Source organism: Chironomus tepperi, unplaced genomic scaffold (genome assembly GCF_022539635.2).
Source record: "Chironomus tepperi strain 1889 unplaced genomic scaffold, CSIRO-AGI_Ctep_v1 contig_12, whole genome shotgun sequence".
In the NCBI taxonomy this organism is placed as follows: domain Eukaryota; kingdom Metazoa; phylum Arthropoda; class Insecta; order Diptera; family Chironomidae; genus Chironomus; species Chironomus tepperi.
Window position 1 is genome coordinate 87,151 of NW_027226134.1, and position 25,166 is coordinate 112,316.

The 25,166-nt window shown below is 33.2% G+C and overlaps 1 protein-coding gene across 1 annotated transcript in view; it reads right to left on the bottom strand.

The window, feature by feature from the left end:
* Positions 1–2,693: 2,693 nt before the first annotated feature.
* The window catches only part of LOC139088637 (CD109 antigen-like), a 31,709-nt gene continuing 9,236 nt past the window's right edge, over positions 2,694–25,166 (bottom strand). The window contains exons 2-7 of the mRNA XM_070637895.1: positions 9,807–9,882; positions 4,968–9,734; positions 4,711–4,904; positions 4,467–4,641; positions 3,426–3,531; positions 2,694–3,356 (exon numbers count right to left, since the gene is read on the bottom strand). Coding sequence (XP_070493996.1) covers positions 3,127–3,356; positions 3,426–3,531; positions 4,467–4,641; positions 4,711–4,904; positions 4,968–9,719 — 5,457 coding nt within the window. The 5' untranslated portion in view covers positions 9,720–9,734; positions 9,807–9,882 and the 3' untranslated portion in view covers positions 2,694–3,126. The remainder of the gene's footprint in view (positions 3,357–3,425; positions 3,532–4,466; positions 4,642–4,710; positions 4,905–4,967; positions 9,735–9,806; positions 9,883–25,166) is intronic.

A 25,166-nucleotide genomic window follows, 5' to 3' on the forward strand; every position in this document is an offset into this window, starting at 1 on the left:
TAAAAGTTAACCCTCAAATATACATAAAACTAACTTTTATTTTAAATTTAATAAAAATTATTAAATCTAGTTTACAAAATTTCCACATCGTCGAAAAACCAGTTCCAGATTCGAGTCGAAAAAATACCACTTTATATGTTTACAAAAATTTTAATAAATTTTTACTACTAATAATCCTTAATAATAAGCATTAGTATCAGAATGTATTTTTATTATTTTTTATTAAATTTGTTCGAAAGTTTTATAAGAAATTAGTAAAATTTTGTAAGATGAAGTTTTCAAAAAAAAAAAAATGCTTTTTACTTGGTTTGCAAAACAAAGTATGTGAGCTTTTGGGGTCATAACTGAGATCATTTCTAGCAAGGTTACATTCATGAAAGAAGGATAGATTGTTGGTGACACCATTTGTGTCGCATAAGGGAATTAACATTTTATATGAAAACTTTATATGGGAATTATCATCATTACTTGTAACAGTCATTTCTGCCTAGGTTTATGAAGTATTTATGTTAATATATTGAAACCTTAAGCGAATTTTCGTTTGAGTTTTTGATAAGAAACCTTTAACAGAACAAAATGCTTAAAACTTTTAGTAAGTTTTATTAAAATTTTAATAAAAGAATTTTATGGAAATTTACTAAATTTTTTTAAAATTTAATAATTTTTTTTAAAATCTTTATATGAAAACTTTTAAAATTTAGTATTTTTGTACTAAAACTTTTATCATTGCCAACGTTTTTGGGTGGATTTTTTTTGGAATGAAATTTTTTCTAAGGTGTATGCGTCGGAATATTTTTGAGAGCAAAGACCGCAAATATTATAGGGCTTCCTATAACGACACCGTGCGACCCAATGGAACTTTTTGACCTAATGCGGTTTGCAGCATTCTCAAGAGACACTCAAATTGTAATGTCAATAGGGCAACGATGCATCGCAAATTAACATATTTGTTAAGGTGGACGCGAAGTTTGTCGCTAACGACACCTTGATCACATAACTCTTTGGATTTAGAACCAATGTGGTTAATAAGCTAGAAGCTCAGAAATCCTAATTTGAAGTTACTACATTTACAACGTTAGTCGCTAAAGAGCCGCTATGTCTCCGTGTTGATATTAAGAAGTAATTGGTAAGAATTAATTAAATGTAACGACTGGCATTTTCGATTCATATTTAAAGCGGTTCTGATAATAAGTTCAGGTTCATAACAATGAGATTCTAAATCCCCCCCACAGACGTCATTCATAATTAACCCCACATATATAAAAAAAAAAACATTTTTTTTACTTAATTTAGAATTGATTGCTAGTTTACAAAGGAAATACCACTAATATGTCAAAAATACTTTTTTTTTCTACTACTTTATATCCTTAATGAAGAAGCATTGTCTCATATCAGAATCTAATACAGTATTAACATTAAATTAATAATCATAATTTGTGTATAATCAGTTTTATAGAGATTAATAAGTAATCGGACGGTTGGATGAGTTTTCATTCGCTGTTCCTTAATAAAACAAGTATGTGGATTTGGAAATAGATTGCTTAATTATTGGTGGATAGATTGTTGGTGTGCATTTGTATTTAGTTTTAAGGCACCCTTAACATGAATAAAAATTTTACTACAAAAATTATTTTTATTAATTCTCCTTCCTGTCTATACAGCATTTATGTTATTATAAAATTAAGCTTTTCGTTTGAGTTTTTGTACAATTTGAAAAGGCTTCTTTTTTTGAAAATTCAGGAATTTTCATGGAAATCATTACTACAACATTTTTTATGCTTATTCATTTAAATCTTTGATATATAAATTTCTAATTTAATGATTTCTTGTGTATTATTAAGTCATTGCCAAGGTTGGAGGATTGGGTGGATTTTTTTTTAATTTTAGGGATAAATTTGGAATATTTTTGAGTTATTTTGGGGTTGCTGACAGGAGAATAGCCAGAACTTTTTGGGAATCACTTTTCTGTGCCTCAAGGTTACTAAATTGAAATAGGCAGCCACATGCGTCATACATCATGCAAAGTAACATTGAATGGTTGTTAAGTGGGAATCTTTTTGTCGCTTGGAGTGGCTGATAACATATTTTGCATTTAGAAAAATCTAATCAGATTGTTAAAAGCTAGACTTATATTCATGCTGAATTTATTCAGCATTTGAAGTTCTAGTTGCTAGGAAACATCGTCATAAACACTAACAAATACATGTCTAATTGTGACGTGGTGTTTCTCTAAGTCAGTAATGAGCAACATGTACTCCGCGGCACACTGACGTTGAGGATTGTCGACTGGTAAGTGTTGGTTCCGATTTAGGATTCTTGAAATTCGTTGAAAGCTAGACTTCTGGGTTCATTTCTGGTGTACTGTGAAAAATCTTAGGTGTGTCGCTAAAGCCGAATAAATGGCTGATAGCTCTGTGGCACAGTAAAGGTCACACTACATGCTTTACCAAACTAGTTGTATGTTATATTGCAGCAATGCCGACAATATATAATCCTTGGCAAATCCTTAATTGATATCTCAGATTCCAAAGGATTCATCGGCCACAGAGTTCCTACTCTCTCAATGAAGCTGCCAATCGAGATAATATTGCGTTTAGATCGGGAATTGAAAAATGGTAGCCAGACAGAGCTGGTTTTAGACTACATATCGATGGACACAACTTGTAAGGCAGATTTCAAAAGAGCAGATCTAAGGATTTCATAGAGCACAACACCAACTCCTCAAAATATCCCAAATTCATCCAAGATTCATACAATAATCTTCAATATCAATGAGTTGTTCCCCCGCAACCTTGGACTCAATGCTTTATATCCAAATTATGAGTTAAATTGTCTTGAGTCGTCACATGCACATTTCTTTTTATAAAAATTTACATGAAAATATATCATTTTTTATAAAGTATCGATTTTCTTATAAATTTATGTAAGTAAAGTTCGTCATTGAAAAGTAAAAATGCGAAAATTTTAAACTAAAAGTACTAAAAATATAAAAAAAAATTATTATTGTAGACCAGATTTTTTATGGACGGCAAAAATTATAAAAAAAAAAGATTCTTTTTTCTCCCTAAAATGAATTCAGGATGATAACCTTAATTCCGAATAATAAGTGAACAAGTTTAACGATTCTTAGTTTGCTGGCCAGATATTCCAAGGCGGAATCCAATTAATATCATTGATTATTCTATAATGTCTGAATATAACAGCAAGTGCTGATGTCAATATTAGTACGAATGAGATTGGTGATTTTATAGCTGCGTTGTATATTGAACAATATGGACATTGTGAGCTACCGCACACTTCACAAATATTTAGTAAATATGTAGGCAGTGAGTCAAATATCGTTTCATTAAAGCGTTCTGGAAATACAATAAATAAATGTTTATCAATGCTGTTGTTATGAATTATTAATGAATGGGAAATAATACCTGGAGCATAATAGTCATAAACACGAATAGGTAAATACCTAGACATGTTAGCAACCGGAAGCCATCTCTCGACTGTGAAATTTACACAGGTTGGTTCATCGTCAAGCTGGAAATACAAATTAGATTATGGGATTTGTTCCTAAGTGATGAATAGCATGTATAGGAGGGGCGACCCAAACCCCAATCTATTTTCCTTTCCCTCTCCCCATTCCCATTCCCCTTGTCTCTACCCATTCCTTTCCCTCTCCCCTTCTCGCTCTCCCCATTCCCACTCTCCTTCTCTCTCTCCCCATTCTCACTCTCTGCCCCTATTCTCCTTCTCTCCCCCATTCCCATTACCCTTCTCTCTCCCCATTCCCATTCTCCTTCTCTGTCCCCATTCCCATTCTCTCTCTCCCCCATTCCCATTCTCCTCTCTCCCCATACCCATTCTCCTTCTCTCTCCCCATTCCCATTACCCTTCTCTGTCCCCATTCCCATTCCCCTCTCTCTCTTCCCATTCCCATTCTCTCTCTCACCATTCCCACTCTCCTCTCTCTCTCTCTCTCTCTCTCCCCATTCCCCCTCTCCTTCTCTCTCCCCATTTCCTCTTCTCTCTCTCCCCATTCCCCTTCTCTCTCCCCATTCCCATTCTCTATCTCTCTCCCCATTCCCATTCTCCTTCAATCTCTCCCCATTCCCATTCCTCTTCTCTCTCCCCATTCCCATTCCCTTTCTCTCTCCCCATTCCCATTCTTCTTCTCTCTCTTCCCATTCCCATTCCTCTTCTCTCCCCATTCCCATTCCCCTTCTCTCTCCCCATTCCCATTCCCTTTCTCTCTCCCCATTCCCATTCTTCTTCTCTCTCCCCATTCCCATTCCCCTTCTCTCTCCCCATTCCCATTCCTCTTCTCTCTCCCCAAACTCGCCCTCTTTAAACTGGAGATTGACTGAGGTTAAGCTATATCCAGAACACAATCATAAGCTAATCTTTCAATTCCCATCATTTACAGAGGACCCCTCAAACCCAATTCAACTATTCAAAATAATCAATGAACTTACATAGTCGAAATAAAACAGAACTTTCTTCTCAGCAAACTTTGCTCTTTGTAAATTTCTAACACGTTTAGTCAATATATATGCATCAAGTTTCTGCTGTTGAATGATGTAACCAGTAGGAATAGTGACATCCAAAACAGCCATACCCGATCTTTCCGATTCATTTGCATTCGTCCAACTAAAAAATAAATATAACAAAATTTCATTATCTCCTGCCATAAATATCCCCAAATATGTATCATCTCACCTTGCACAACTGACGTAATTAATGTGCGACTGATTCCTACCGTGAAAGATGGCTTTTGTATGTAAATCAAAGCACCGTACAGGCGGTGGAGTTTGATATTTTTCCATATCAACATTATATTGAACAGACATTTGTAAGATTGCAAAACCGGCACCTTTAGCTTGTACTTTAACTGTACCCCATGCATTCGGGATCTGAAAATTGAGCATTTAATTAAATAAATTCAGCCACAAATTAAATTTCATTCAAATTCTTACTTCTATACTCTGTAAATTAGCAATGTTACGATCATTAATTTCAAGTAGTTTTGTTTGACCTGGAAGTGATGTTGCCTCGAGTGTAATTGACAATGATGATACGTCACGAATACGCGTTCTTATTGTGTATTCAATTAATGCTTTCATTGCAATTGCTGTATCTTGTGTTGATGCCCATCCTCCATCAGTTAGACGTTGTGCATTTAACCAAGTAACAATGGAATCGACCATAATTTCTTGACGTGATACATAAGTCAGTAGCGCAAAGGCTGTCGTTTCTATATTAAGGGAATCGAACTCGTAAGGCAGTCGAGGTAGAGAGAAATATTTTTGGTTTTCAAGTTTCGTTGGCGGTAATGGAAGTGGCTCATTTCCCCAATATGAAAATTCACCAGTAAATTGACGGATGTTTGTGAGCAGATTGAATGCATATTCAGCTTTTGGTGCCTTTGCTAACATCAAGGCATACGCGACAATTGCTATTTCATACGGTGTACCAAAGTCTTTAAGATAAAGCAGTTTCTGATCCAAATACATTACAGCACGCTGTTGCGAAAGTGCTATTTTTGATCCAAGAGTTCCCGCCAAATCCTTCATCGTTGTCAGCGTGATTAAGACATGAGCAGTAAGCGATATATTGTAATTGTTTGTGTTTGTAAAGTATCGAGTCTTATAATTTGATGAGTCATTGACTTTTCTGTCTGGTAACCACGTGACTTCATAGAATGAACCTTCAGGCTGTTGATGTCTCAAAAGCCATGCGACATTTCTTTCCATGACTTTTGGATCAATATAGATGAAATTTTCCCATTCATAGAAGGATGCATCTTGGAATGTCCTTGCACAGAATGCTGTAAGCCATACGGAACTTGCTGATTGATTCCAATCCGAACGGAAAAGTGAGAATGATCCATCAGGCATTAAGTAACTCATTTGACGTTGATAGCCAATATTCAAATGTTTAAATGCTTCCTTTTCTGTCTGTCGATTACGTTGATTAATCAATCTCATGTACATGACTGTATAAAGATTCGCGGCAAAACTGAACATGTTCTGCTCAGCTGATTCCATGGGTAAGTTTATGAGCGTTGAGGAATTTACTGGCATTGTTGGAAAAATTGGACCAACTACATCTCCAACTAATGATACTTTTGCTTTATTACTTCCATATACGTAGTATCTCTCGACTTCATATGGAATAATTGGCGTTTCCGTTACATTAACATGCATATATTGGAAAGCATATGCACGATTACTCAAATCCAATAGAATCGATTGATGACGATATTGAGGAAGACCATCAGCTTCAACATGAAGTATTCTTTCAATTCTGTCACTACCAAGTAATGTTGATGCATGTACTTTGACTTTAATGTCACCAAGTCTTGTTGGTACAATTGGTATGTAGACAATTGTTGAGGATTGTGGTTCAAGGTAGATGAAGAATTGATGCTCACCCATTGATGTACGCGGATTGTATGAAACAACAATTCCATCTTCCTCAACATGTACGAACTTGTAGTCAGATGAACCGTGTAAGACAACTGTTGATTCAACAGCTGTGGTCATGTAGTTAAAAACAGTTACACGAATACCAACTTGCTCTCCTTGTCTACACTCGGTCGGCATTTCTACATTGATATAGAACGGCTGACATCCAACATATTCGAGTGGTGTACGAATCATACCGAAACCAAGTGATGGACTTATACTGAATGCTGATACCATCCATAATGCAGGAATATCAGGTACGTCAAGTGTGAATACATAACGACCATGAGGACCAATATTGACATCCTTCCACATCCACACATTGTCGTAGTGTCTCTGAATTCGACTGAATCTGAATTTACGGAACTCAGCAAGTAAGGTTGTATTGTGGTAGTCACAGCCTGCTTCATCAGCACCATCGTCACAATTGAAATATCCATCACATCGTTGTTCTATTGGATAACAACGTCCTGTCAAGCATTCCATCTGTCCAACAGAAATATTGCAATATCCTGGCCGTCTTGGAATCAAGCCATCAGTAAATACAACAAGACCAATGTACTCAAATGTACGATTTGCATCTACACCGTAAGTTGATGATGGATAATAGACTAGATCATCTGGATTACCTTCATGTGAGTACCATCTATGTGCGAATGTTCCATTTGTATCTTCATCAAATGCTGACATTTTGGATATAATATTAGCATATGTCAATTCATTTCCAGCTTGCATGGTATAGAAAGCATTATCAATACCAGATATACCAACATAACTGCCTGGTTCACCATAAATTGCAACTTCGACCTTTTCACCTGTTCTGTGCTTTCTGTTGTTAATATAGACTGTAAAGTTGTTCCTTGAGATACCATTTACAGGGAAAGTAATACTGTCAGCGACTATATGTCCAAATTGTCCAATATTCCACACGACCATTGTTGCAACCGGTGCCATTTCAGCACTTAATGTAACTGACATTGTTTTGACTCCGTCTTTATATGACTCAATTCCAGTCGTTAATATCATACCTTTGGACATGACCATATATTGGAATGTTTCCATGAAGAAATTACTTTCAATATGGAATACGATATATTCACCGACACGTCCATTTGTTGTACTTGTTGTTACTTTAATGTGATTATTTTGTGGTGAATAATGAGATAGGAATAGAATGTCTGATTGTGCTCTATCACCTCTTGGATCAATGTAATTTGCGGTAAGTCGTACTTGAGATACTTCTCTTAAGAAGTCTTTACTCTGCCTATCATCTCCAAGGTTCAAGTCATTTCTTAAATCAATTTTCAATTCCCATACACCAGGCTGTCCAGTCATTGGTAAGATTGTCAATGGATAGTCTCGACTTCCACCATTTCTGCTCTCAACACGTCCTGACACTTCCATAACTGATTGATAGTAATTCTCAATTGGAAGCTTTGATCCGTCGTGATATTCAGCTACAATATATGTTGTCATTGGCATCATTGGCTTAATAATTTGAGGAGATCCACCCATAAATGAGACTTTAATGGATGAATTATACACACGGGCGATGGAATATCCTTCAATAATTTCATCATAGAATTTCTCACCGACTCGAGCAATCACCAAGATTTCCATGTTTGCCAGACTTGGTACAATATTCTTCAGTTCATGCATTGGATATTTGAAGTCAAATGTTCCATTAAAGAATCTTAAGTACGGCAATCGATTTCCATAATGCTCTCCATAACGGTCACTGTATGAATATGATGTATATTCAGGTTTGTCAATCCAGAATGGCCATTCTTCATCGAAATTGTAATGAGTTTCAACAACATATTGATCTTGATAGCCAGTACCGATATATCTCTGGTCTGTGCTTTGATCAATAGCCGGTGAGTAAGGGTTTGTTGGATTGTAATTGTTGTTGGTATTGCCATAGTTATTCGAGAATGGATTGTTGATGCTAAATCCAGGCTTTCCTGAGTACAGTTCTGTATTGTAGTTATAGATCGTCCTCTTGTAGCTGTCGAATCGTGGATTTCTTGGATCTTCTTCTGGCTCATATCCTAAATTCCAGACTCGAAACTGTTGATTGATATTTTTTGGATTAAAGAATCCAATTGGCCGAATAATAGCACGCAATGTCAAATTACCACGAACTGGAGATCCATTTGTGAAATTGGCCATAACCTTGCCATACATGTAAGGATCAGTGTCGAAAAAGAATGCAGGCATTGTCACATTAACTTCAAATCTTGTTTGATAATATTCCTCAACTAGGAACTTCTGTTCCTCTTCCTGACCTTGAGCTACAACACGAATAATCCATTCACCATAGACAGGCTGATCCGATAGCTGATACTCTAAACTAACCGTACCCAAATTTGACTGTCTTGACAGCCAACGTCTCATTATGTGACGATTTGGATCCAGCATATAAACATCAATTGCATTATCAAATCCTTTCAGTTCTGTTGTGATTGGAACGACTCTGAATTGTACGAGATCATTTTGTTTATAAACAGGTTTATTTGTTTGTACAAAAATAGTCATGGATCGTTGCGAAAATGTTAATTTGGTTTCATTTAAGAATGCAATTCCTCCAAATGCCTTTTCATATTTTCCCTCAACTCTTAATTTGTATTCGCCAGGTACGGTTGTTGGTGGTACTTTCATTAAAAGTGTTTCCGGTTCACCAGTCTTGATAATTTGTGAATCAGAACTCATTTCAACTCCATCACGTGAGATTGATGCACGAACGGTAATTGGATCTTCACTTTCAATGAAGACGGAAACGAACACGCGATAAATTTGATTTGGTCTGACCATTTTGGATGCAATAACAAAGTATGTTGCATCATGGATGAGTGGATTGTTAAGACTCTGATCAAATAGTGGATTTCTGTTAAATGATGTTCCAATATTAGTTCTATCGCGATTTCTTGGTCTATTCCTGTCTCTATCTCTCTCTCGGTCTCTTTCACGCTCTCGACTAGACTGCCGCTGATCGAAATCACGCCCTGAACTAAATGGATTATTATCTATTGAATTTCCAAATGTATCTCGATAATTTGGCGTCTTTTGGTCGAGATCATCATTAATATTCGCTCGATATGCCTGAGTTGAAATTTGATCGTAGTTCCTATCATTCCTCTCTGTATTATAGCGATTTACATCATTCGATAGAATCTGTGATAATGCTAACGATATGAATGAAAGAAGAAGTAGCAGTAACGTGCCAAATGACATCGAACGATGCCATGAGCACCTCATCATGCTGACTTTGTAAAACTGGAAATAAATTACAAAAAGTTATATTTATAATTTTGCTGCGTTTTTAAAATTATTCATTCATATACTTACATTTTTAATTAAAATTCTTATGTACGCTCGTTGTCGAAATTAATTTTCATCATAAAACATAAGTCACAATGCAGATCTATAATGAGATTAAAATAAAGAAGGAAAAATTATTAAAGAAACCTTTGAGAAAATATTCAAATTAAAATAAATTCAATGATTTTCGTCCCTATTTATATTTTTATCGTTTTACCGCCCTTTCATGCTCACGGGACGTTCTATTCTTATCTGAATGCTTCATTACTTTCGCGGTTCTTTTTATAAAGGGGGTCTTTGGTTTGAAAATCACATTCACACCAAATTGAAATTTGCAATTCAAATTTAAATTGAAATTTAAAATTTGATCAAAGTAACCTGATTTTGATTTTTTGAAAATTCAAATATTTTCAGTAACGGATCGTTGATTTAGTAGGTCCTTGGTTTGAAATTTTGAAATTTGAACTAAAATTTAATCAAAGTAACCTGATTTTAAAAAGTCAAAAATGTTCAATTTCGGAAAATTTGAAACTAAAACAAAATAGCATTCCGCCTCGAACGTCATTAAGTCGCAGTGTTAGTGACAAGATGTGAATTGTCTCATGCTGTTCAACAAACTGTCTAAAACTAATTGCATTTGAGAAGAAAATAAGAATTGACGACAGAATTGTGCAATCAAGCGGCAATCAACTGCAGACGTTGCTTAGGAATGTCATGAGTCATGAGTTAGAATTGATCTGAACAGTCAGCAAAGCAAGTAAGTAAAGAAACAAAGCTTGAAGTCGACTCGTATTTTTCATTGAGTCGATTTAACTTAATTTTGCAATTTTTCACTCGAATTTGTATGGAAAAGTCGACTTGACTTCATGAAAAATCCAAGTAGACTTCGAGTTCCGTAAACAACAATTATTAAAACCCCAGACCCCCCAAAAATTTTGCAAACAATACTTCCATCAGTTTTGCTAACTTTCTTTATAGTAAATCTAGTAAAACTTTTCGATTAAAAGAAATTACAGAACCAGAACGCATAAATGAAGGAAGAATCAAAGTAAAAATTATTTTTAGAACTTTATTTTCTTCTTTGTAGCTGTAAAAAAGGCCGCGATGCGATAATTATACGCAATAGAAATAGAATTTCATTATTTATTTACTTGCTGAAAGTATCGAAACAGAATACAGAAGCAAATTATAGCATTATGCCTTTAATCCCTTAAAAAATGGTAACGTATTTAGGTTAATGCTTTGGAAATAGTGGTGGATAACCTGTGTGCTGCGGCACTCAAGTGTGACTCTTGGATTTTTGGATATGTCATGAACCATATGTCGTGTACGGTTTCGAACAAGGACAATCATCAGACCAATTGTCAGGTCAATTATCACCAAGGTGTACCGCGGCACACAGATTGTCCACCACTGCTACAAAAATAGTTGATGCCTTACATGTTATAATATCTATGTATATACATGAGGATAGTAAAGGGCAGGAGTCTCTTTTTTGTTGTTAAATTAAATTAGATACAAAACTAAAAGTGGCAGCAAAAATGTGTTTTATTTGTGGAATACATGAACAAGGAAGTAAATCATAGAAAATTGAAATATTGGCAATAACAATAAAAATTTCCCTTTCAATTGCAACTTCAAGTTACATTCGACCACTATGTATATATAGAAAGTATCATGTAGTGAATAAGAAAACGTCAGATTAGGGTTCGATTTTTGGTAACAATAGAGTCATCCCTACTTCGACTGCAAGAGGCATACATATACAAAAAATGCACATTTTCACCCCCCTTAGAACACACTTGGCTTAATGCAATCGTCAGGCAGCATAAATAATATTGAAAAATAGGATAGATTAGATTAAAAACTTATAGGAATGGAATGAGAAGTGGAAATGAGTGCCCAAGAATATCTTTATAATTCCCCGCTATGCACATAACAATGATCAATTTCTCGCTATCATGATGCTCAATAAATGTATTTAGATATTGAACTAATGTTGCAGTAAATGTACCCCTATTTCTAATGTCTGCACATTGTTGCCATCATGAAAAATGTTTCTATTATTGGATGCAATCAATTCACTACTTATTTTGATGTCAGGGTTGGATATTGTTGGATGGGTCTGAATTGGAACTAAGTCATCTGCCCTAAGAGTCGAAGGGCATGGTTTGATTGTATAGAAATACCACTACCGTACTTAAAAGCGATCGATTTGCCTTAGGTCAGGGATCAACTATTGGTATGACAGTAGTGCGCAACCTATGTGCCACAACACTCTGGTGATTCTAGGGTTACCTTTTCAAGTGTTTAGGGAAGATTCATATATAGAACTTTGTCAAATAGTTGAGTAACCACCGATAGGTCAGTGCTAGGAGCATGCGGCTCAAATGCGACTAGAAATTGTAGGGCATGAGTTCGAATCCCATTCGGGATCCGTTTTTAAGATTTATCCTTTTTCTGCTAGACTCATCACTGATTTGTGACAACAATCTGACTTATCTAAGACCAGATTATGGAAAATTTTAAGATATTTGATCTATTTTGGTCATCCAGTGCAACGATTCCATCTGAATTGTATATTTGAATCCCCGGATATTGTCTGAGTTTTACCATCCATTATTTCTTCAGTAAGATCATAAGACTTAGCGTTATACATGAACTACTTGATTGTATTTTGATCACAATAATAATCAATTGTCTATACCAGTGTTGTTCAAACTAGCACCTAGGTGGTAAGACACGACCGAAACAGCGCACATGAGTTGCGGTTGCTTGATGGTAGCCACTACCGAAATCACACATGGGTTACGGTTTATAAAATTTCCAAAAAATTCGGCATACCGCGGCACACCGTTTGAACAACACTGTCCCATACTGAGAATCTTGGTTCCGATTTCCAACACTGTCTTCTTTCCCAAAATTGCTCAAACATAACTAAATAAACAATAATTTAATGATAATAGGTAATATTGTTGCATCCTCATTTTTCGACATATTTTATTCATGAAGGCCCTGCATCAATCCCTCACTGATTTACAGGAAGAAGATGAATTTTCATTCCCAAATCACCTGTCAGTAACGAAGAATCTCACAAAATGAATTATTATGTGAATATGAAAGTCGTTTCCTTCTAGAATATTTACTCAGTTCTTAAAAACTTAAGCCATCGAAGCTATCTATTTTAATAGAAAGGTTTCCCCTCGAGAATCGTATGCTGTATGTTAGGGATGAGATGAAATTTCTCCCCTACTTCATGACCTTTTTCAGGAATAGTCAAAATTCTATGCATTTTAAACGCAAAAAAATATTAAATTTCCAGCCTCTCTCTTGCACAGCCTGATAAAAAAAAAGAAAAGGGATTAGATGCAGCACATGTTACAATTATTTGCTCATGAACCGAAAATCTAAATCACAATTCTTTATGCAAAGTTTATTTAAACATTTCGTGTCATTTGTTTGTCGAAGAAATTAAAGAATTTTATATCCAAAATCTACCCGGAATTTTCATGTTTAAATATTTGATGGAACTGATTAAAAATTCCTTTAAAACACCCTTTTCTTCTTATTATTCTTATTTCCTGTGACTATGTGTTAATGCAAAAAGTTTCTTCGTACATGACACATTGCGGAGCCATTAACCTCATGAGTTACAAAAAAGTAAATTAGATTTCTTAGATGTATGCTATGTATGCTTTATGGCAGTGCTGTCTTAACTGTTTTGGGTCATGGCACACCTTGGTGGGAAGGTTTCCCGAAGTCTCGGTCTCGAGAATTTGTCTACACTACCACGGAAGTCTTGGTCTCGGTCTCAGCATCGTAAATCCTTACTCAGTGGGATTCCTCGACCAAAACCGTACACGACATACGGTTCATGGCTTATTAACTTACTTAACTAGCCGTATAAACCAATTGAGATTCTTAACGGTTCATGACATTTTCAAAAAATGTTCAACAGCACTCTAGTGTCCCGCTGCTTACAATTTAGACAGCACTGCCATATACCGTGATCTAATTAATTCCAAAAAATTAAATTCATAAATTTATAATTCAAGGCATCGAAAGGAGCATAAAATTGGAAAAAAATTTCTTCTTTATTCTCGATTATGTCGTTAGAATTCATTGTGATTCAAGTTTAGGGACGATGGTAAAGTAATTTTAATAATATTGAATGCGAAATCATAAATTTAGATATATAAAAATTTATATTATCTCATGAGAGGAGGGTGCTAGTTACATCGTTGTGCACACTTATTGTATTTTAAGTTTTATTTGGGGATTGTACGGAAGTGATGTTGATTGGGTTATTGGAATTGTAATATACAGAATTCGAAGTCGACTCAAATTTCATTCATAGCATTCGGAGTTGAGAGCAGCGAAAAAGCGGCAATGGTCAAGTAGTTAGAGCGTCGCACTACCGTTCTAACGACCCGAGTTCAAGCCCAGAAAAAGTCTAGTTGGATTCGGATGCTTTTTCGCAGTTCTAGTCATACCAACTCGATTTGTATGATTCGCGACTCACAAATTGTGACTAGGAACGTTGTATTGATATAACCTGGGCCATACAGCGTGCAGAGTTGGGAAAAGCAAAAACGTCCTTTAGGATCGTCTATAATAGTTGTGTACTCAAAAAGACTATCTAGGTATCATATGAGAATTCTTTTGTCATCTGTTAAGAGCAGACCAACTCTTAAGTCTATACAATCTTCCAGAATATTGATGTTAAATTGCAATAGATCTAGTCGGCATTCGAACATTTCATGAAAAGGAGCTGTCGATACATATTGTATTGTGATTTTTACTTTGTTTTGCGGTTACAATCAATAAAGCAAAATTTACATAATACGTATGGCAAATCATAGATAACAATTGATTCGTCCAGCCAACGAAGTAAGGAAGTAAAATGTTATAAACTTGACATTTCACGAATTGGTCAACAAATGCCAATTTTACATCTATACTTTCGATTGAGTAATTGCGATCCATTCTCCTCATTTATGAATCTGAACCTAAGTGACCTTCCATAAATTTGCATATTTAATAGGACACCGCTGAGTCTCGCGACTAGCTTGTAAATGAGAAGTTTGTTTAGAACTTTTTTTTGACACTCTGGTTTCGAACGTCTAGATGTAAGTTCCACGCATCGTTCACCTCACGTGTTGATGGAATTACCAAAAATGACGTGAAGACACTCTGAAGTTACCAAAGCCTCTTATTTCGATGATATTCGGAAATTTGCCGTAGTATGCCATTCAAGAGTAGTTCATAGAATCAATGGACATCATTTCCACACAACCCCTAATACTAGATTTTTAATTTCATTGCTATAGTAATGTAGTAATGTGTCTAATGATAAATCGCATATAAAAATGGATTCAATGAATTAGAATAATGAAAAATTTCTCTTTTTTTTGTTGTTGTTGTGAAAAAGTTATAAAGCCTGAAGAACCCTCGATAACATTATTCACTGTAAAAACATTGCCGACATGATAAAATTTTAAAATGAGGAAGAGAAAATTTTTCGATTACAAAAAATGTCGTACGCAAGAAAAGGTACAGAATCTCATTTTACATTTGTTCCTTTTTCTTTTCCACGCTCTAGCGACTTTGAATGGCCTTGAAAAAGGATATTCAACTCTATAACCAAATGAGAACTGAAAATTATTGACTTTTTTTTGTTCTTCAATGTTATGAAAATTTTATGGATTTCCACATGAAATTGTGAGCAAGTAGTTCAGAAATATTTAATAAGACTGGCCTTTAATTGTGTGCGTAAATAGGACACACAATTTACTTCACTCAATTTAGCGTTAGGGAAGTTTTTATGAGCAATATGACTTTTAGGACTTAACATGCTTTATCATCATATTTCGTAACATTTCATTAAAATGCCACTTTATTCCACTCCAAATATTATAAATCTATTGTTGATTTCAATAAAACCTAATAAAGTGAAGTTATCACGTAAATTAAATCTTTTTGTTTCATGTTCTATGGAAGTAAAATGAGATCCCTGAATTTAATGACTCTTGACGTATTTATGTATATGCTGTCAGAGGTGTAGTTAGGAGGAGTTTGTATGGAGATTAGTGATTTAGCAATAAGCAGAGACAAATCAGGATTGATGTAGTGGTTAGAGTGTCGGTCAATCGATCCTAAGTTGATCCAAACGACCCGGGTTCGATTCCAGGGAAATTCTAGTTGAATTTGGGAATTTGGGTGCATTTTCGATGTTCTAGGTTTACCAATTTACCATGCTAGACATGCCATTACACACCCGAATGTCACAAGTCGGTTAAATGAATCAAAATCCGGTACCAGGTCGGCGTGATATTGACAGTTTACCGGATTTACTCTGAATCCAGATCCAAGTCAGAGTCACGCCATCCAAGAGCCGGATTTTTGATCCAATAACCGATTTATTCTATTCATGACTGTTCCTTTGAAGTGTTAATGCCATACCGTTATACATCGGTCTCATAGAAATCAACCCCAAATGTCTGTCTAACTACACCCCTGCACATGTACATATTTGAATCATGTCGAACAGTAGAATAATGAAATAAATCAAAAAAAGAGAGAGAAGTTCTCTTTTCATGTCTCACATAAATATAAATTAAATTCAATTCTTTGTCACCCCGTTAAGTGAATACTGAAATTTAATTTTAAGCCATAATGAAATTTGTAATTTTTATTCTGCTGCTCTTTATATGCACTCGAAAATAAATTTGAATCTCAAATAATGCATGAATAAACAACTTATAAATTTTAATGTCTTTTTGTGGCGTTTAATTAACAATCTCTGGTTCTTGTTGTTTTTTTTTTAGATGTTCTTGTTATGCTGCTAACTTTTTTTTTAACTTTTCACAAAGTTCAAGAATATGAACGAAAAAGATAATGAAGAAGTCATAGGGATTAAAACAGAAGCCACTTGAGGCATTGTGCATTAATCATTTTTGAGGCTTCTTTTTCATTATGTGCACTCGTAATTTTTTTTATACTTGATAAGTTGTTCAATTAAGGGAGAAGATATAATAAAAGAAATAGAAGTTTAATGAGCACATAAAAAACTGAATAAACAAATTGTTAACTACTTTTGGAGAATTTTTATCTAGAATCTTGATGTTGAAATGTTAGAAAAATAAGAAACTTGATATTGTTGGCTTGTTTACATGAAACACTCCTGAAGAAGTCTTCAGATTTCATTATAAACATACAATTACGAATCAAAGTTTGATTTTCTATGTATTTTTGATAACGGTCATTTCTAATTTGAATGATATTTATTGTTGACATAGTTGCTTGACCCTTGTTGTCATTTAAGTTTTTTATTGAATTTTGAAGAGCAAACATTGGAAATTTGTATTTTTTGTCAATAAATAGTGTCAGCGATCAGCAACTGCAACTGATACCAGCGATAAGAGATTCAAAAGATCCAATAACGGTAGATAGAAATCAATTTTAAGCCTCAATAGCTTTTGATATCAGAAAAATTAGTGAAAACATCGTGAAAATCAGAAAGACAAACAGCTAAGACAGAAAATCAAGAAAAACAACTTAAAAAGGTGAGTCTACACAAACTTAAATCAACAAAATTGACACTTTGGTTTCATAATAAGCTATGAATCGAATTTCAATAGTCAATAATATTAATTAAAAACTTTTTTTTTTCAATAAAGAACTTTGCACTAAGACTTCTTACAAATGAAACTCAAGTAATTTTATAATGCAATTAACGGCTAGCTTACATACATTTTATAAATACTAGACATAAAAGCCACTTGTTCATATTTGCAATTTAATTAAAAAATTTATTTCCTCTCTTCTCTTTTTGTTTGTATTAAGTCATGTGTTAGTAATAAGTTTAGTTTAAAGAGGTGCCAGCCTACAATGTCAATAAAACAACAACTCTTTCTCCTTAAATAACATCATTAATTCTTCATATTTGTAATAAAGTTGATTTAAGAACTTCCTTAACTAGAAACTCTTTTATGTTCTAACAATCAAAACTGTATGTTTATTTTTTAGAAAATAACAAATAATTTTCATTGGAATAAAGAGAAAATTTTCTTTAAAAGAGAGATTGAATGGCTCATGTTGATGCATTATTTACTCAATAACACGACATGGAAACGTAAACAAATATTCAACAAATGATTTTTTTTCTCTTGAAGTCTTGCATCCCCCTTATGTAACATAAAGGAGAAAAAGATATATTTACAAACTCAATAGATGTTCTGTGTTAAGAATATGTAGCAGATATGCATGTCAAAAGCACTAGCAGATGACAGCATCAATTTGAGTAATCGCTCATTTGAGTCATTTTCCATTCATTCGCACAACAAACGCTTTTTAAAAAAAATATAAATTTTTAAATCATTAGAAGCGCAAGCGGGCACATGCTAAACATACTTAAATGTGGATTTACCATAAAAAAAGAGAACAGAGGAAAAAATAATATATAAACACAGACTTTACATGATGTTTATGAAGTTTTTATGTGATTTTTGCCATTCATTCCCAGAAGAGAACGAATGTAACCGTTTACATAGTTCCTCAAAAAAATATTATATTCCAACAATTGCCTTTTTTTTCTCTTCAAAATCTCAATCAACAAGAAGTAGCAATTATAATATTTAAACTTCATTTGTTGTGTGCACGAGAGTATAATTAAGGGAATTTTTCATTTCTCTCAAGCTTGCTTGCTTGATTTATATCTCATGAGGTATCGAAAAGAAGAAATTAAAGATGTATTCGTCTTATCGAGTCATTTTAGCGCATTTTTGTCACAACAATCGAAAATTGGTTGATTAACGGTTTTTGAGAATTCAAATTTACTAACGGTTTTGAAAAATTCGAAAATTTTCTGTTAAAATTTGTTAATCAAAGAAAAAAATATTTGTAACGGATATTGCAAATTCAAATTTTGAGTAAAATTTTACATTTGCAGCCAACTTCAGGTACGTTTACAAATGAAATTGAAATATTTAATTATCGAATTTAGAGATGATTGACCGAAAACACGATAAAACTGATCGCACAAAACTCTGTAGTGTCTGGTCAACAATTTTGTATCGGCAGCCGATCGACCGACGGACAAATTACTTGATTAAGCTCATATTTTCAAATATTGTACTAAAAATCTTATATTTACATGCACAGAAATCTTTGAAGATCAAACTTGATTTTGTCAGAAAGTGTAAGTTAATAGAAAGAATTGCCCCGGAGGTGATTCGGACTATCTTTTCTTGACAAGCTGATCGTCATGCATTAAAATCATGTTTTTATTCGCTCACTTTAATAACAAAATTTTGTGAATAGAATTAAGCACATTGTGCTTCTGTCAGAAATAATTTCCATTTAATGAAAAGGAATTACAGAGACTGAAGCTGAAAGCGTTGAACTCTTAATAATAATTATGGCTGTGTCACAGTTTCGTGCATTTTATCAGGAATAAACTATACAAAAACATTTTAATTATCATCCAAAACGACCAGTCATAGACTCATTTACATATCAGAATTTATATGATCTTGCTGAATTTAATAATTTTCTTCTTTTTTCCCGTTTCCCATATCTACATATTAAGTCTTAATGGCCAACAACATAGTCAGTCGCATAGGAATTAAAGGAAATTTATGAATAATCATTCTCCCAAATGATCCCCTCGTTTCAGCAGGCAATAATCTAAGGTTAAAATATATCTTTATTTAATTTTTTTAATATATATCTTCCATAAACACCTAGAGCATGTCAGTTAAGTCATAAATTTGTGCACTCATGGAAAAAATTTGAATATTTTTTAGATTTTTGAATTGTTAAAAACCGTTTAAAATTTTGCTAAAATTGAAAAATTGATTTGATTAAGATTCGAACTTATATTATTAAATGTTAAAAAAAGTTAACTTTTTTAAAATTTTCAAAATTTTATAAATTTTTATTAAATTTTAAGTTTTTAAATTTTCAAATCTTGAATTTTCAAATTTTCAAATATTAAATTTTTAAATTATAAGTTTTTGAAATTTCAAATTTTAATTTTTTGAATTTTCAAATTTTAAATGGTGTTTGAATTTTAAAATTTAAAACTTTTTGAATTTTCAAATTTTCAATGTTTTTAAAATTTAAATTTGTAATATTTTAACTTTTTAATCTTCAAATTTTAAGTTTTTAAATTTTCAAATTTTAAAGTTTTAAAGTTTTAAATTTTCAAATTTTAAGTTTTTAAATTTTCAAATCTTAACTTTTTGAATTCTCAAATTTTAAGTTTTTTAAAATTTAAATTTTTGATATTTTCAAATTTTAAAATAATTCTAAAAATTTTTTTCAAATAAATTTTCAAAAACGTTTTAAAACCAATTTATTTTAAATTTTTTCCTCAAGTGTGCATTATGGAATATTTCTGTCTGCAGCATATGTCATTTCTAATATTCATGTAACAGAAGAAGTCAAGCATGCAAGCGAGTGAAAATGTGTGGTCAATTAGCAATGGGATAGAAAAATAATAAGAACCGAATGGATTTTTAATTTATTCTGCTGAATTTTAATATTTTTTTAATTAAGCATGAGATTATGTTTTTGTTGTAGGCGCCGCGAGAGCTATTTTGTGCATTTTTAAGTCAAAACATGCATGTTAGCAGGTAGGGAAAACAAGCATTATGACAAGTTACCCCTTCTAAACGGTCAAAAAATTCAGTAAGTTATATGTGGGGTGTGTAGTTAAGTCTACCATATATCGTGTCTTTAATTCCTACCAATTTCATGTGGATTTTTATTTTTCAATTAAACAGAAATTTGGGAATAATAAATAAGAATTATTTCGTGCACCTTTCCACCCTCACAAATTGAGGTTATATTTATGATTGTATAAATGCAAGATGGGCATCGGCTTATTTATATGCAATTAAATATTTTTTTAAACAATTATCTACGCGTGCATGATTCTCAGTAAACAATATTTGAGATTTCATAGTGAGCTGCAAAATTATTTCACTGCCTGTGTACTTTTTGTATCCATTAAATCGATAAATATTAACAAACCATTAGAGCGTAGTGAATGCTTTTTTCCTTCTTTATAGTCAGTCATAGAACTTCAAATTGAGAAAGAATTAAATTCCCATTAACATAAAAGACAAGGCGGGGGAAATAGCGTAAGATGATAGTCTTCGTTAAATAGTTTCAAACTCAATGTGCGTTCTGTATTTAAATTAACTAGAAAGGAATAAACTATAACAACAAACGAAATTCTAAACTAATTAGGCAAAAGAAATTGCTTTCATTTCTAACGGGGAGTCATGCAATGATTTTTTCTTTCAACAAACAGAAACCATATGTCTAATTTGTCTCAATGAAGATTTAATTTGTTCCTATTGCCCTATGCCATTTATCTTGTTCTTTTAGTTTTATTTTATGTCAGTGGAAATAGTTTGATGTGCAGTGTTGGATTTTTGGGTATTTACCTGGGAAACTGGGGAAACTAACGTCCTCTAAAAGGTTCTTTCTGGAGTTAAATTGAGAAGCCAGTGCTTTAGCAATATCAGCAAGATCTCTAGATATCTCAAGACTCAAGATAGCCCAAGTCCCTAGTCTCTATACATCGTTCTATTTTGCAGCTCAAATGACATCAGAAATCTTGAATTGTAGACAAAATTTGAATATTCAGAACATCTCAAGCCGGTTAAATGATCCAAAATCTGTCATCAGATCGGCGAGACTCTGACATAGAACCTAATTTAAACTGAATCTGACTTCAAATAAAAATCACGTCGGCTTGGGGCTAGATTTGAATCGATTTTTTCTTTTTGGAATATCAAGCGTGAATTTTGCAGTTTGATCAGTTACGGTGATAAGAGTTGTGCCATGAGCACTGTATAGGGTTAAACTAAAATAGCATAATAACCTCCAGGATGGCTAGATTTCGAGTTGGTCCCGGTTTGGTTTAAATGCGTGTATTTATTGGGGATTTTTGAGGTTCAAGTCTCGTACATTTTTGGAAAAAAAATTCTTCAATTTGCTAAGGTTTATCGTGGAAAAAAATCAGATTTTGGATAGTTCGACTTATGCTATTTGGGAAGGGTATAAGAGAGTATTGTGCTAGGTTTTATCACAACTCCCACCAGCTCAGTAGATAAGAGCACTTAAGTGGGGAAGTGTACTGGTATCTGTCTTAAAGCACACATTGTCTTGTTTTTGTCTCAAGTAGACATTGTCATGGTTCAAACACTCACTTTTACCAACTTTCTTCTAACCCTAATTCTTTCGATTATTAATCGATTATTATTAATGACTCCAAATTTAAATAATCTATTCTAAATCCCAAGAGTATCCAAATCAACAACACTGCCCCATAGCATTTCTAGTTGTTTTAGTTCTGCGTGAAAGGTAGAAATTATCTTCAGATTTTCTCAAAGATATCTCAAGTGTCTATATTTGTTCCAACCTCTATATCATAATAAAGTAATCAGCATTTAATGATCATGCACAACAAATTATATATGGAATGAGAAAAGTTTTTATGTAATTTATCATCGAGAATAAGTTAAACTTTTGATTTTTTGGCATTGACTTCTTGCCGTCATTTGTCAAGTTTGTAATTTGTTTTCTATCCAACTTAATCCAATGTTTCTAATTCTTTAAATTCTCTTGAAAATTACTTTTTTTAAAATTGAAGGAAATGAATGTCAAGACAGGGAAAAATACTTTGTTTATGCTGACTTAAGATGACTTAAGAACTCTAAAGTGCTGATAAAAATAGATTTAAGATCGTAAATAAAGAACTGAGTGTGAATCTCGTGATTTGATGAGGTCAATAACATTAATTCATGGACATTGAGCAACACCTTTACTGCATGCCTTTTAAATTTCAATTTTAATCTCTTTCTATTCAGCTACCGTGAATTTAATCGACGAGCATTTTGCAAAATTTATTATAGAAAATAAAAATTGAAGAAATTCGTTCTGAATGAGTTCTAATGGAATTGATATTTGAGGAAATTTGAGTACGGTATAATCAGCCTGAAGTCAGATTTTGGTATCTTCAGCCACGATCAAAAATAATTAATCATAAATAACTGTAAATAGAATTATCAACAAAACATTTGAACAAGAAAAGTCAACAATATGATTGAAACATCATGTCCAATTGACAGAAATCTACATCCACCCTTCAAAAAGTAAACAAAATATGCAGAACAAGAAGAAGGAAAAAAAATCAATTCACTGATCGCACGTGTCTCACATTTCCAAGTTGAATGTCAATATGCAATAACCAGCTTAATTCATATCATCTCCTTTTGTCGTAACTGAAGCGTGTGAAACTGAAAGACATTATTGTCGATTACATAATAAAAGCAAGAATTTCACTCGACTTTCATTGATTATAAATTTTCATGCTTGATGTCATTTAATTTAATTTAAAGATGGCGAATTAAAGTTTGAATGACTTTTTTGTTTCTTTTCTTTATCGTTTGGAATGCCATTGAGGAACAGGGTATGGAAACTGAGAGATGTTTTAGTTTGAGTCGAACTTTGAGTGAAGTCGCGGCGAGTTTTCCGTACAAAATCCTAGTCGACTTCCAAATGTACTTGAAATTAAGCAAATTTGAAGTTTAGGAATTGAGAATTTGTCAACGGTCAATTTATATTTGAAAAAATAGTTGATTTCTCCTTTTTTTGTATTAAGTTAATTTAAAGTTCAAATATTGAAAATATGTCAACTGACAATTTATATTTGAATTATGTTGTCTTCTAGTTAATTTACCCTTTATCTTCCTCTTTGTAGTAGTTTATTACCCCTTTGACAAGATTGACTTTCTCTTTGACGTAGTTAACTACCCCTTTGACATGATTTACTTCTATTTTTGATTTAGTTGATTACCCCTTTTACATGGTTGATTACCCCTTGTTTTGCAAATTTAGTATTCAAATATTTTAAGCTTATTTACACTGAATTAAACATTCCCATTACAATTTCACCATTGATTCTAAGCCTTAAACAGCGCCATTCCACAAATCCCACCAAAAATTCTTATGTTAAAAACAAGATTATGCAAAAATTTGCCAAAAATTAATTTATGAACTTCCAAAACAAGTTGAAATAATTCTTTAATTTATTAATCCCCATACAGCATTAGCAGTTAATGTCCATCGATATTATTTATATCCCATAGGCTAAGAATTATTGGTTGAATTTGAAAGACAGTAAGACAGAAAAGAATCGGCATGATTTAAATGAAAATGTTAATTTTATGCAAAAATTTAATTTTTTAAAATTCTCAAAATGTCCTTTATATATAAATGCTGTTCCACAAGACAAGTCTTTATCTCATTAGATTGAATCATGTGTAAATGTTCTGTATAAATAAGATGAATGTTGATCGAAGTAAGAGAAACGTCGTTCGAGTCATGTTACAATTCTCTCTCTGCTTTTTGCGTGAAAATATTTTGTATATAATTTAAAAAAATATAAAAAGCTGTTCCAACAGGTACACACAGTCGTTATGCAAGATTTCTTCACACGAATGTAATGCTGTTAATCTGACAGACGAGCAATAGGCCCTTGCTGTGTGTAAAAATGAAACTTTGTCAAGAATTGATGTTATAAACATATATTTGATGTCCATGCCTTCCATATGCTGTGGCAGTGGTGGGTAACCTATGTGCTGCGGCACATTAGTGTGTCGTGCTACATTAGTATGTCACGTCACATTAGTGTGTAGTGCTACATTAGTGTGCCGTGCCACAATAGTGTGTCGTGTCACATTGGTGTGTCGTACAACATTAGTGTGTCGTGGCACATCAGTGTGTCGTGCCACATTAGTGTGCCTCCAATATTTTTTGGAAATGCCAATAACCGTGTGTGATTTTGATCGAGGCTTTCCACTAAGATATACCGCAAAAAATAAAAGGTTGCGCACCACTGTCCTATGCAATCAAAGCCAAACCAGTAATAGAAATCATTTGGATTTAACATGGTCACCTCATTTTTCACAGGTTAAATCTGATAAGCAATTAATGGCAAAAAACTGTTTTGTATTGCGAATCTTAATGGCAGTCATTAACCAAAATTTTTCATATCTCTGCATATTCGATTAACATTATTATGAATTCAGCAAACGTCGGTAAGTGGATTCAAAAAAAGGAAATGAATATTCATTATAAATGGCAAACAGCACGCACTGTTGTAAAAGTGCGAAAAACGCTTTCTATGTCTATAATAATGGCTATAAAAATCCATAAACAATCAAGAATTTTCATTCATTCTATGTATGATCTATAATGTCTGGGTATGTCTCGTTTGCATAAGTATTTTAAAAACATACTATTCGATATCATTAACATTGATTATTATATAGCCTTATTTAGCATACTTGCATGCTACTGTTTAAGTAC